The sequence below is a fragment of the Apteryx mantelli genome, chromosome 6 (genome assembly GCF_036417845.1).
Source record: "Apteryx mantelli isolate bAptMan1 chromosome 6, bAptMan1.hap1, whole genome shotgun sequence".
NCBI lineage: Eukaryota > Metazoa > Chordata > Aves > Apterygiformes > Apterygidae > Apteryx > Apteryx mantelli.
In genome coordinates this window covers 33,081,027-33,094,387 of record NC_089983.1, presented here as the reverse complement: position 1 = coordinate 33,094,387, position 13,361 = coordinate 33,081,027, and the positions used below count along the sequence as shown (strand labels likewise).

At 39.5% G+C, this 13,361-nt stretch overlaps 1 protein-coding gene across 5 annotated transcripts in view; it reads right to left on the bottom strand.

Annotated features, from left to right (window-relative positions):
* USP37 (ubiquitin specific peptidase 37) overlaps nt 1-13,344 on the bottom strand; it is a 36,607-nt gene extending 23,263 nt beyond the window's left edge. For 2 of the 5 annotated variants that reach the window (XR_010884598.1, XM_067299202.1), the window contains exons 1-10: nt 13,305-13,344; nt 12,288-12,494; nt 8,486-8,657; nt 7,843-7,943; nt 6,459-6,640; nt 6,025-6,099; nt 5,349-5,446; nt 3,708-3,792; nt 2,414-2,575; nt 1,794-1,925 (exon numbers count right to left, since the gene is read on the bottom strand). Coding sequence is in view for 4 of the 5 variants with exons in the window: in XM_067299202.1 (XP_067155303.1) it covers nt 1,794-1,925; nt 2,414-2,575; nt 3,708-3,792; nt 5,349-5,446; nt 6,025-6,099; nt 6,459-6,640; nt 7,843-7,943; nt 8,486-8,657; nt 12,288-12,443 (1,163 nt within the window). In the remaining variant the exon portion in view is untranslated. Of the gene's footprint in view, nt 1-1,793; nt 1,926-2,413; nt 2,576-3,707; nt 3,793-5,348; nt 5,447-6,024; nt 6,100-6,458; nt 6,641-7,842; nt 7,944-8,485; nt 8,658-9,437; nt 9,600-12,287; nt 12,495-12,853; nt 12,990-13,304 lie in introns of those variants that run through there. The other 3 variants (XM_067299203.1, XM_013960631.2, XM_067299204.1) reach the window with 3 other exon arrangements.
* Nucleotides 13,345-13,361: the final 17 nt, after the last annotated feature.

Sequence of the window (13,361 nt, the reverse complement as noted above, 5' to 3'; positions counted from 1 at the left end):
TCACTGGAACAGGACTTGAATAAACAAAATCTCACAATCTTCTAAGGTAAAGAGAAGACTGTTAAAAAAAAGTTCTATAAACTTATTTCTGTTCTATCTTTTACCATGAGATAAAAACAATGCTTTTTGAAAGCATTTATATTGATGGGAGGTATGAAATTATATGCCACCAAAATAAGCAACATATAAATAATTAAATTCAAATTTTATGGCCAATAAAAGTTTATTTTATTTTATTTCCGTTCCACCCAGTTTCAAGCCTTACTTTTGGCAGTAAAACATTACCACAATGTAGAAACAAAGCTGTAACATGAAGAGCCATGAGGTGTTCCTTGCTTCAAACTACATATAACATTACAGGTAACTTTGTTAAAAAGCAACTGTTGAAACTGACTTTCCCTGCCTCTCAATTGTGATTTTTTTTTTGTTTTTGTTTTTATTGCTTTACAATTTCATAGGAAATACACAACCAAAATATTCCAAGCACAACAGTTTAGGTCATGTAACATATATACAAAGTTCCATGACATGGGGTGGAGGGGGGGGAAGACAAGACATGCTCTGTTACCTCCCCCACCCCCCTCCTCCAAAACCTAACTAAAATTCAAAAGAATGACAATTTGCCTTAAACAAAAGCTACAGACACACACTGGAGTGAGATCAGTTTACCGCAGCCCAACAAGTTTCTGTCATTCTGCTGGACTACAGTAAGTGTGTAAGTGTCTCTCCTAACCCGCGACAACTGCTAAGTGAAGCATGTTAGCAAACACCACCTCACCGTAGCGCAATCGATAAGCAATCCCTTTTAAAGCGCGGTGACATTCATCGTGTTAGATCAGGTTCTCATACCCAAACCCACAGAAGCTAAAGCAGATGCTACCGAGCATCAGCTCTGACCTGTTGTATTGAGGCACAGGACAACACACTGCGCTCTCCATCAGAGGTGCTACGGCACAAGATCTATCCACACAGTTTGCCATTAAATATATGAGGCACCAGCTTGAGAGTTTTTTTGCAAAATTTGGGGAAAGGACATTTGAAAAGGCAGATGGAACAACTTCCAGCTTTGAATATTGTAGGAAGAGTTCAAGAAGGTATAGCAAAGATAGAAATGATCCCAAAAGATAAGAGAGAAAGTAAAATGGAAACAAATGGTTCTGGAATCCTGAATCTTGTTAACTGAGAGTGAAGAAAGGAAGTAGTACACAAGAGTATATATAAAATACTGAATGGTGGAGAGCAAGGTACACAGAGCAAACAGTAGCTTGTCCTTTTGATACACATACAAAGAAATCTGAACGGCAACCGAATTCAAAGTTTGAAAGAGGAAAGAGCGTTTCACACAATACAGACACCTATGGAGTTTCTTGCCATGAGATTTGACGGAGGCAAACCACATTAGGTATAGTTAGTGACCGACTTAAACCCAGCTGGTAACGTTTTAAAGAGAAGTTATTCCATTTCTATTTATTATGAAGTTTCCTGCACTTCCACCTAACGCATTTCACTCTGCCACTAGAAACACAGTGGAATGCATAGAAGACTACCTGTAACCCAGCACTGCTATGTCTAAGGACCTATTTCTGAAGTGAAACTCCAAGACACACAGATGCCTATGATTTATTTTTTGTAAGGGCAGAAAGCAATTCACCATTCTCTGTTTTAGCCAGAGTTTAAGGAAAGCACAATCAATTCACACATCTATGCACACATCACACTCTACAAAGGTACTTCATTATTGCAAAACTAGTTTCTCAATAACAAAAGAAAATATCCCAGAAAATGAATTTTACCTGATAAGTGCATTGAGTGGAATTTTTTTCCATGGGATACCCTGCTTGAGCAAATCATTAGCAAAAGACTGAATTGAGAACAAGGACTGTAAAATGGCATTCATATAGCAGGTGTTTCCCAAGTTTGAAAACCTGGAAAACAGAAGATGTTATTAAACGTGGTGTTACTAACATGCAGGACATCCACCACCCCAGCCACTCCCCACACAATTCTTCACTGGAGGAGTCTTCCTGCCTTTCAGAAAAAAAAAAAAATTAATAAAATAAAAACTCACAGCAGAAGGTGTTTACTGGGAAGGCATCTATGAGAATTTCCACAAAAAAAAAACATATATTAAAATACATGTGTATATACACATGATAGAGAAATGAATCATGCAAGCGTATGAAAGGAATGCGAGTAGCCCGAAATTATCACACCATCTAAAATTTTCAGGAAGTGAATTAAGAATATGTATTTTCCATACCAGAAGAAGTGCTCCCTGTCTCCAGGTTCATTGCTTTCAGCATCAAGTTTGACTTTTTTTTTTTTTAATGAAACAAATATAAGAAGCATGTGCATATTCTGATGATGAAAGCATGCACATCAGAAAAAAAAAAAAAAAAAAAAAGAAACCTACCCTTGTAATTGTTGTTGTGGATGGGTAGAAAGGGGCACTCGGGGTTTGTTCCACCCTGTGTAATCTTGATTAGATCTCATTTTTTTAACAGAAAGAGGTGCAGGCTGAGAAAGAAATCCCAGGCTTCTTTTGGCTGAGGGGGGCTGGCTGGATACGCTAGACCTAAAAACATAAATGTATGATAAGTATAAGATTTCTAATGTCCTTCCTTAAGCAGTTATAGTCCATGACACTAGCATTCTGCCACTACAGAAGGACTAGTGAAGCCACAAGACAACTGGCATGTATCATAACGCAAAACAGGTATGATGGGAAAATTTTATCCAGAACACTTGAGAAATGCTTTCTTTGGTTAAATTTCCATACAACCATAGGTGTGCATGCAGGCAACCAAGTCCTTTGTTTTTAAGGCATTTAACAATTCCTCACGCAGTATGATAAGAAAAAGAATGATTTTGTAGCATGAGACCACAAATAATGAGATTTGTTTAAAAATCACATCTAGGCTAAAGTCTTCATTTTCAGCCTCCCGATCTTGTAATCTAATCACTCCAGACCTCAATTTCTCCTGTATAAAACGTGGACAATGCCTCTTTTCTTCCTTGATGTTTTATCTCATCTATCTAGGGCAGAGACTGACAGTCTGACTGTACAGTGTCTACAACAAAAGAATCCCAACCTCAGTGGGATTCTCTTAGTATTACTGGAATACTATTATTAAAAAATAGAGTTCCATATAATTTATCTACCTGTGAAAAATGAAGTTAGTATCGTTTTACCAGGATTTAGTCTCAAGTTCCAGAGTTTAGATATCACCTGGATCAGCTAAACTATTAACTATTCCTCATTAAGTTTGATTTTGATGCCAGATTCTTCCAAAACCTCCCAAGCAGTGCTGTACAAAGGTGGAGACTCTCATACGCATAGCCAGGCTTCTGTTGCACAGAAATGGATTTCTGTCCTAAAACCTTGAAAAAGTTCCCTCCAACAGAAAAGGTTATTAGAAAACTCAGATTTTAAATATATCACTTTCTTTGATGAGGTTCTGCAAAATATAATAAACTTCAGTGATTTTAGACAGCCCACTTCTTACAAGCAATAGCTGAAGTCTGTAGATGTAACTTGAACAATTGTAGCCATATTGAATACCCAGATTGTACTTTTAGAAAAAATATGATATACATATTTTATGCATAAAAGCTATATACAATCTGATAAATATACAGGAAACTGAAGATCCTATTTTCTGAGAAAGAGATGTCATTTACAGTTCATGCTAATGAATCAGTCCTACCTGTCCAGGGTGGAACTACCAGTGGAGTACTCTTTTGACGAGGACCTACTACCATAAAAGGATGACGACTGCAGTGGTAAAACACCTTGAAAAAGAAATAGAAAGGCAGGTCATTTTGCTCCAGGTAGCTCAGCTCTTTGGTTCAAAAATATTTAGCCAAAAGCCAAAAGCTAAATTTTATTTAGCTCAAATATTATTTTCCAGCATTGACTATTAAATAAAGTACTAAATCAAATATAAAAAAATAAGCAAAGATATGCTGGAATTTTAATCGTTTGATATCATAATACCCACCATATCCAAATTGCAATATATAACATTAAAAAGTCACTGAAATGATGCAACTATCTGAAACATAATAAATGCCCACCTCTTATTCAATATACAAAATACATGTAACAGAAAACTTAGTAATGATTTCCAATACGGTGTTCTCAAAATTCAAGGTAAATATGCAGAAGCGAAAACAGTTTCTCTTCCCACTACAAATTCTGCAGTAAATTACTATACGCTTAGGGCAGAACAGGATTGTTTCATCGTTCTGACATCCTCTTGTCAGATCCTGAGAATCTAATATCTCAGATGGTGCCAACAAAAAGCATGGTCCCAAGAGACAAAAAAACCCATCTGCTAAGGTGAATCATAGCATAAGTTAGGTTGGACAATAAATAAACGCTTCCTTCCATCCCAGCCTGAAATGGCTTGAGCCACGCAACTTTCAAGTATACAGCCATATGAAGGAAGTTAACAATACTGTTAGCTGACTTGCAGGTATACACATTCCAGATTTTAATTTTGACTTGAAAAAGCAAACCAGATTTTCATTCAGAGATAAACAGTCACCTTGCTTGCTCCTCTAGCAACATATTTGTGCCATCTGAGCTGCACTAAAAAGAGTGCATTCAGTATTGTTTCCCATAAAAGCAAAATCCTGAATGCATTCCTCTTCATGAGGCAAGAGGTTCAATATTTGGAAATATAACTGAAGAACTGTTTATGATACCAGTTTATGAACATACTGTCCACATTACTATAATGCCTATACCCTTGTCACACTCCAGAATCCAACAGAACTACTGTAAAAACAGAAGAGAAGTCCCAGCCCCGAGGAGTTCCCCTTCCAAATGCTGGAGAAGAGATAGGGGAATGCAAGCAAACAGTAAGGCAATATTGCACCCAGCAAGGTAGGCTGTATTTTCAGCACAACAGCCTAAAATTTGTGCGAGCATTAATAGCAAAGGAGAGCTTTAAAGATAAATAAGAAAGAAGGTGAAAAGGAATTCACTGGATGTTTATAGGAGTCCCCTCCCAATAGTAAGTGCAACTTAGGGGAAAGCCTGAAGCTGCTCGTTGAATTTTCAAGCAAGTAGACACATGGGCCGCCATCAGCAGACAGGTACAGGGGCGAGGGTCACACAAAGTGAGCAGTGAGAGGTAAGCCAGGGCAGGCTTGAAAAATGTAGGGAAGTCATTTGCATCTCATATATGGCTCTGTAGGAAGCAAGAAAGTTGGTGGCACAGGGTAAGCAAAAGGTTAAGAAAACAAGCTCTGCTGCTGCTTTCTGATCTGGTATCAAAGGAGCAAAATTGTACTGGTCAAAGCCAGAAGGTATCATCTGGCTTTATCTTTATTTTTTTTACCTGATGTCCTATTTTCCTCTGCCTGCTTCAGATTCAACTGTTTCTCTCTGCTACTATTTAAATACTTCCATGCTGGATCACTCAGGGCTTTATTATTCCTGCAGATAAACATGAATGGAAGTCAGAGCAGTTGTAGAAAATACAGGATATTCCTGGTCAATATTTACAACTTGTTTTAAAGCATTTCTCTCCTATTGCCTTTAGTACTCAACTATGGAATACATAAACTTCGCTAGCAAATAAGTTTAACTATTTCATTTAAATAAGCCTTCTTACTTATGAAGAAATGTGAATGTGCACATAAAGAGCTAATTTCCAAATGGCAGTTCTTCCCTTTGAGTTTTGTCTTGAAAAGGGTCAAAGCAAGTTCAGTAAGGAACCTACTAATTGCTATACACATATACGTGTGACAATTCAAGCTAAGCTGAAAAAGAAAGATGACAAAATTTGCACCTGCCAGTCTTCTGCAAATCAATTATTATATCGGGTTATACTTCCCTCATTAATCCTGAATGCAAACCCTATTTTAAGCATCCAGTAGGATCTGACTTTTATTAGTGGCTGGCCTGTATAATGTTGCTGAGGCAGAGGAAATACTCAAGCTTTCTTTTCAGAAATATTTACATTTACAAACAAAAAAAGTTTAAATCACAAACCAAAAACAACAGTTACTTACGTTGAAGAATCGTTCTCTTTGGGATAATCTTCACTCATTTCTGAACCAGGAGGTTGTGTTCTTTTCCTCTTTTCACTAATGACAGAAAAATTTTGAAGTAATCACTCTTTCAGAAAGGCTAGTAAACAATCCCCTTCCAATTCAACAGATCTTCTCAATGCTTTCTATGCATTTTTCACCTATCTTCCACAACATCCACTTTTATAACATATACAGAGAAGAATTTGTTCTGCACAACTAAGTTTTTCATAAAGCTCAAATGCCAGTAACAGCCAGAGGCTAAAAAAGCACATATTAACATCCTGTTAAAAGCAACAGCAAAACCATAGGAAGCAAAGTGTTCTCTTCTTACTTCTAGGTGTAATATGTTCAGTCTCTAGCTCTACAGCGTGCTAAGTTTCAACAATACCATAATAAAGGAATACCATTCTTACCGATTCTCCAATAGGCCTGTTCTGTGAGGGACTGATGATGCAGGAGACGCTGAAATGTTAACCCTGTTGCTAGGCGTTCCGGTTCCAGGGGAATTCTTAACAGATGTTCTAGCTGGGGTTCCCAGCACCTTTCGAAATGGATTTTCATCCTTACTTTCCACAGTCACTCTTTTGGGAGGAGTCTGCAAAATCCAAGGGGGGAGGGGGCGGACATGACCCAAACAATGAAAAACATGATCATCTTTAGTCTAAACTAGAATTTACATTGCCGCTTTACTTGCCACAGCGTAGAATCCAAAAACAGAAAAAATGCTGCTTGTGACAGAATGTGAGAGTTTAAACACTAGACATGTGTAAAATTCGGACAGTATAGATGCAAGTCCTAAACATCAAACCCTACTGTAGTAACCAAATCCCCTTCTCAATTCCTCTTGGTAAACCGGCTCATTGGACTTCTGTTTTTAAAATCTTCTTTATATTCTTTGATATGGAAAGATGCACACCATGATTCCTAACTACCCCTAGAACCATTCCAGGTGGTATTTAAAAAAAAAAAAAGTCATATAAAACCCACACATTTAGAACAGTGCCCTGACAGCTTTGGCCCAAGCCAGCATCACATGTAATGCAACGAAAGAGCTGATAGCTGGCTAAAGAACATTCATCAGTTTTAGACTTGAAAACTAAACATGTCTAAACTTACCACTGTATGTACAGCCTTAGAGTTTTTGCTATGAGATTCCTTTAAGCAACATGTAAAGTTTGTTTTGGGACAACGTCAAAACAACTTTCCCTCAGGGCTGCAATAAAAGTATATTCACAGAGATAATGTGAGAAAATGAGAAAAAGGATAAATAGAAGTAGTTTCAAGGAAAGTCACCTTCAGGAAGAAGTCTGTGACATTTACATGAAAAACTGAGCAGAATGGCACAAATTCAGTAACTCTATTTTACAAAAATGTGGCCAGCAGCTTCTGAACGTATACGTTTGGCTGAAACCTGCTAAGCTCATTATGCTGACTTTAACATGCTCAGATGCAGCGTATTTCGGGTGTTCAGTATAAACAGAGAGATATTCAGAACTACGTGAGAGGCACATCTTAAGCATATATTTTCCCTCTATTTCTACTTCTCCTTTGCTTGACTGATTGCTCAGCAATCTTCCACAGCCAGATGCTGACTTTCCTCAGCCGTGCAGAATGGGAGATAGATGTTTATGGGATATCGTGGCAAGAGTGTATTCCAAGCCCTCTGGATTACAAAGGCTTTGGATGCAAAATGAGTATTTACAATGCTATTACAATGTACAATAAGAGCATAAGAGGAAGAAATAAATAAAAGGAAATTAGAGAAGAGGAAAAATTTGAGCTTTAAGTTTAACAAACCTGGTTTTCTATATAGGATAATTGTCTGTTAGCTTCCTTCTGTGTGGTCCTGCTGCCCAGCACACCTCCAAAGCTGCCAGATCCCTGAGAAGGTTTCCCAGCTGACAGAGGAAGTGCACAACATTTAGTTTGTCATTTAATTGACTGGCATTCTTATGTGCAAGAATGTTATTTACAGTTGAACTTGGAAGAGACAGCAGATTTCCAGACAGTACAATACTCTGAGAGCACAGACATAAGCTCATTTTTATGAATAGCCCTTATACTGGTTGTTTACTTAATGGGCACTAGAATCCCTACCCTTTGAAAGATAAAAATTAAATAAGAGGAAAAATAAAAAGGAGAAGAGTCTTTGCACATGTGATAAACACACAAGAGTTTTTCAAATACACACATGCTTACAACATAAACAATAGGTCCAAGTTTATTTTCTGCTCATTGTTGAGCATGACAAGGTACATTATGAGAAAGGTGAGTAACAAAAATTTGGGTTCAGGGCCAAAAAGAAGCATTTACACAAATGCAACATGCAAAGAAAGTCAGTAACACAAGGAAGACAAAACGGCTAAAGGTGAAAAAAGAAAACAGAGCATTTATCCTTCCCCAACCTGTCATTAGTATGATTTACAACAATTGTACTTACCAGTATGAACCTTGTCCTGATGGACTGCATCCAAATACATCCGCATTTCATTTGCATCTTTAAATGGTACCTTATCAATTGTCAGGAAGCTGGTATCCTTTAGTGTTAGCATCAGACAGCACAGTTTTCTACCATTTGGTCGTAAGGTCACAGTTTTAATATTATGGCTTAGCTGAAAAGGGAAAAGTGACTATAAACAAAATCCAACTTAAAAAGACCAAAATACTAATACATTCAAACAAAACACTTCAAGTCAAGAGAGTTAGAGGTACTTACACAGAAATACTTTCCCCTGCTTCTTTTTGAGCAAACATTAAGCCTCACAGAATTAATGCAATCAGTTATCCTGGAAACCGACAGAACTGAAAGGACACTATCACTATAGCTGAACAGTCTCTGTATGCCTGGATTAGCTTTCTGAAACTTAGTTTGCTGTAAAGTGTGACATTGCTGAACACAAAGGAGTAAGAGCATCATACAGTTCCATTTAGCTGTCTGAGACTTCTACATAAAGTTTGAATTATTATTTAAGATGATGAAAGCTTAAAAGTTTTGAGTTTCAAATATTAAGCACAAACTTCCATTTAGTTTATAATTAGCTCTGAGGGAAAGCAGATTTGACATAGCTGAAATAATCTGGTTAAGAAATAAGTCAGTAAGAAACATACTTAGCCTATATGCAGCATTAAAACAATTAAGTGATATCAAAGTTTCAGGGTTATGGTCAATCAGAAGAATAATTTTAATAAGAGTCTGTGCTCCCTAATATCACCACTGTTACTTTATTCTATATTATACCATTATATAATTGTTACTTTCTGATAAGTCACCTACAAGAAATTGGCCATTCAATAATGTTTCTATGCATGCAGGTTAAGGGTAATTCTTAAAACAGAGGAAGCAAAAGAGTATCTTACATCTGCTGGATAAATGCAAGTTTAATGATACATACCTAAGCATATTTACATTTTAAATTCCCTTGTCCTTCTTCACTTAATTCTTCATTTTGCTAGCCACTTCTTTAGCCTTGCCTAAGATTAGGCACTAGTTATGCAACAAGCTCCATGCCAGTATATTGCTATTCTCACACAGTGCTCCAAACAAGACTGGAAACCACAGCCAAGGTCACTGGGAAGGCTTTTACTACATCTCTGTGTAGTGCCTATCAGATTGGAGGCTTCTCTTAATTCAGCTATCTGCATACTGCCACACTATCAATATAAATAATGATGCTGAATTAATAAACACTAATTATACCCTAACACCAAAGTTTCACTATATAGTGCGCTAGAAGCTGTCTCTTTCAAATTGTACGCAAGTTTAAAAAAAAAGGGGGGGGAATTCCTGATTTTTATTTAAACTTGCTCAAATATATAAAAGAAGACTATAAGACAGTAAAATGCACACCATGTCCATCAATGAGATTTCCCTCCCTCCCCCCACCCCCCCAGATCTCTAGCTTTTTGGGAAGCCAATCTAGACCTACCAGCAGTTTTTGAGAGAGGCTGGAAATCCACCTCAATAAGAAACTAAAGGGTTCATTTTGCTGGAAAATTACACTTCTGTAATATTTTATGCTCAATTCTTGTTCTTAAAAAAAAAAAGAAAAGAAAAGAAAAGGCTAAAAATATCTTCAAAGACTGAAGAATTGAAAAGGGGCTTCAAATTTTTCATCCTCGTTTAAAACATGGAGCCAGCTGGAAAGGGATTACAGTTACTTCACTATCCCAGTGCAGAACAATCTATTTCAGCTCAAAATGCTATCATGAAAGGCCTCTACACATACTCTCCATGCACCTGCTATGGCCCAACCAATGTTATAAAGTCTTGGGAGGTGGAGTAAATGAAATAGTTCTTTTAGTACCTATCTACCATCTAGCACAACCAGATCAAATCTTTTAAACATCTGTAAAATACATCATCTTATGTAAAAAGTTTGATGACACACTAGTGACTGGGGAAAGAGATATAACCCTGGATCTATTCAAATGTTTTATTACAGAAATGAAAAAAGGTAGAGAAACGGCCTATTGTCCTCCCAGAGCAACTTGTCAACAAATAATGTTACTTCTAAAGCAGACTTATCAGGCATTTGTCACACCTGTAACAACATGCTAGAATGCACTGATGGACAGGGGGCAGCTCATGTAAACTACAGTCAGGTGCCAGCCCGCGGTGCAAGGGGCAGTCTGCTTTCCCTGCCTGCTACTTGTTCCCACATGCACTCTTGTGCTCATACTAGTGTCTGTGTCACTGCAGGATGAGCAGGACTGGAAAGCAGATCCAGCTGAAGAATAACCACTGTCCAAACATACAGAATTGGTCTAAGGATGTGGCTGCTCACTTACTCCTCTTCCTTCACTGTGTTCCTAGCTACATGGTCCATGCCACCCCCTCTACCAGATCTGACATCTGGTCCTTTCCGTGACTTAATTCAAGTGAAAGCCCTCTACTTATTCTGAGTTAGTTTTCTGCCAAGTCTGTGAAATGAACTGGCTCACAGAGAGATCCGACGAGCGCCAGAGCCAGCAGATGGCAGGAGGCTGGGAGCAAGACCTGCCCCTTAGGCCATGGTTACTTGTTACATACGTTCAATCTCCCTGTGGAGCTACCCTTCCAGTCGCTGCGATGCCACGTTAACACTTGTCTGCACAGAAAGGAACGTGTGAGAACAAGCACCTGGGGAAGATACAGGGGCAAGAAATGACCGCTCCTCTCAGTAGCGACACAGTCTACTGCTGGATTAAAGCAAACATGCGGTCATAGCATCATATGTGAGAAGACAGACCATTCTTAAGACTTTCAGGTTTACAGTAACAGAGATAGCAACCGCCCAACATTGATCACTTTTATGCCTTGATTTGAAAGCAACACAGGCTGATCTAACTGCTAATTGTCACGGCTGTTAGGTTCTCTGCTGAGACTTTTCAGCACACTATGGCAACAAAACCTGATCTTTCAAAAAAGGTCAACACACAGACGTGGCTCAGAGAAAGGTCTGATGAACACTAGAGCTGGAAAATGATTGTGGCAAGAAAAAGCAGAAGCCAACACTTAGATCAGTTAAGGCTGCTACAACACCACTAACTGATACAGGATTTTTTTTTTAACCTGCTCCTTCCCTCTACATTTGTTTAAATTAGATAGTAATTTCTTACCTAAAAGAAAGGACTAGGAAAAGTGAGATGAAAATGACTACAGAATGAAAAGAAAAAAAAAAAAAGCTGTTTAGGCTGAATATTGGAAGAGAATCCTTAATAATGATATGCATCAGTCCCCCAGTGAGGAAACCACATTGTCTAGCATGTTTAAAACCTAAAACTTGGCAGAACTGTAATACATATATAGTACAACAGTCTTGTATAAACAAACAGAAAAGCTACAAGTATGTTAACATTGATATTCTTCAGCTGGGAAAACTGCTAGTATAGATGCAACCCTTTAGGATCACATGGAGCTTCACTTCTAGATTCTGCAAATGTATCAGTAAGAGAAAGGCTACATGTTCCAAAAATCTAAACATGTGAGATAAGATACTGTATACTTCGGTAGTCTTTCCTCTGCTTTTCATTTCTTTCTATTCAGTTGTATGCTTGATGCTGACCTTAGCAGATCCTTTAACAATACACCTGAATAATTTACAGGAGAGTTATACAAAGAGATTAGTGTTCAGGAAACGAGGAACAAGAAACAGTGACAGAGGGAAGTTTATGTGACTCTTAATAGCCTTGAAGAGGACAGCTGTTCACAAAAGGGCACAATCCATGCACTGCTCAAACAAAAGCCTGAATATTTGGTGTACCTGAAATGTCTTTGGAATTCCTCCAACATTGTAGTGAACCACTAGACTCACTTTGTTGTCCTTCTCCACAATTTCAAAGCTTCCTTCTTTCCATTTTGTAATCCCAGTCTGCATGCTGCGCATCCGAACAGGTCCATGCACCTTTAACGGAGCCATGCTTTCTCACAGAAAGAGCTAATAGGAGTAAGTGTACTTCACTTTAAAAACCTGTTAAAAAGAAGAATACAACTAACTAGTACCAAATAATCTCTACAGAAAGATAAAAATATGGTTAAACATTCCTGTAGAAGTTTGGTAAAAGTAAGCTTTGTTGCTTCTTTAATACACCTGAAGGAAATGCAGACCAAGAAAACTTTTCCAGTTTGGAGAGCAAGACACTGATTCCTAAACATTCAAAGGTGAGCAGAGCCAACACAGACACAGAAGTTCTTTCAGATCCTTAAAACTTTCCAGAGATTTAAGGAGGAGGAGGGAAAAAGAAAAAGTGCCTATCTTCAGGAAGAAAGTATAAAGTTGACAAAGGGGAAAAAAAACAAAGTTTCAGAGAAACCCCCACACGGAATTACTTTGTTTCGGCTGCGACTGGAGCCCGGAGAAACCCCTCGGAGGGTTGCGTTACCTCAGGTAGCACCGACAGGTAGCGACCAGGGCGCCCTCCCCGGACGGCTCTGCCCGGCAGGCGCCCGGCCCGCACAGGGCCCCGCCGAGCCGCGGGGCTCTCCCGGCGCAACGGGGAGTCACGGCGGAAAAACTGGACAGCAGGAATGAATGGGAGAGCCCCGCCGCTGCCCCGCGGTGCGCGAGAGGCGCCGCCGGGCGGAGGGAGCGCCGGGAGCCGCCCCGCCGCCGCCACACGGGCCCCAAGCCCAGCCCGGCCCGGCCCTGCCCGCGCCGCCGCCGGGCCCTCAGCGCCGGGGGGGGGGGGGGGGGGTGAGGACCGGGGGCTGCGCGCGCAGCGGCGCCTGCGGGGGAGGGGCGGCGCGGGGGGGGAGGGGCGGCGCGGGGGGCGCCCGGTACCTGCGGCCCGGCGTGGCCCGGCGCGGCGGGCGGAGGCGGGGTAGGGGGCGGCGGCGG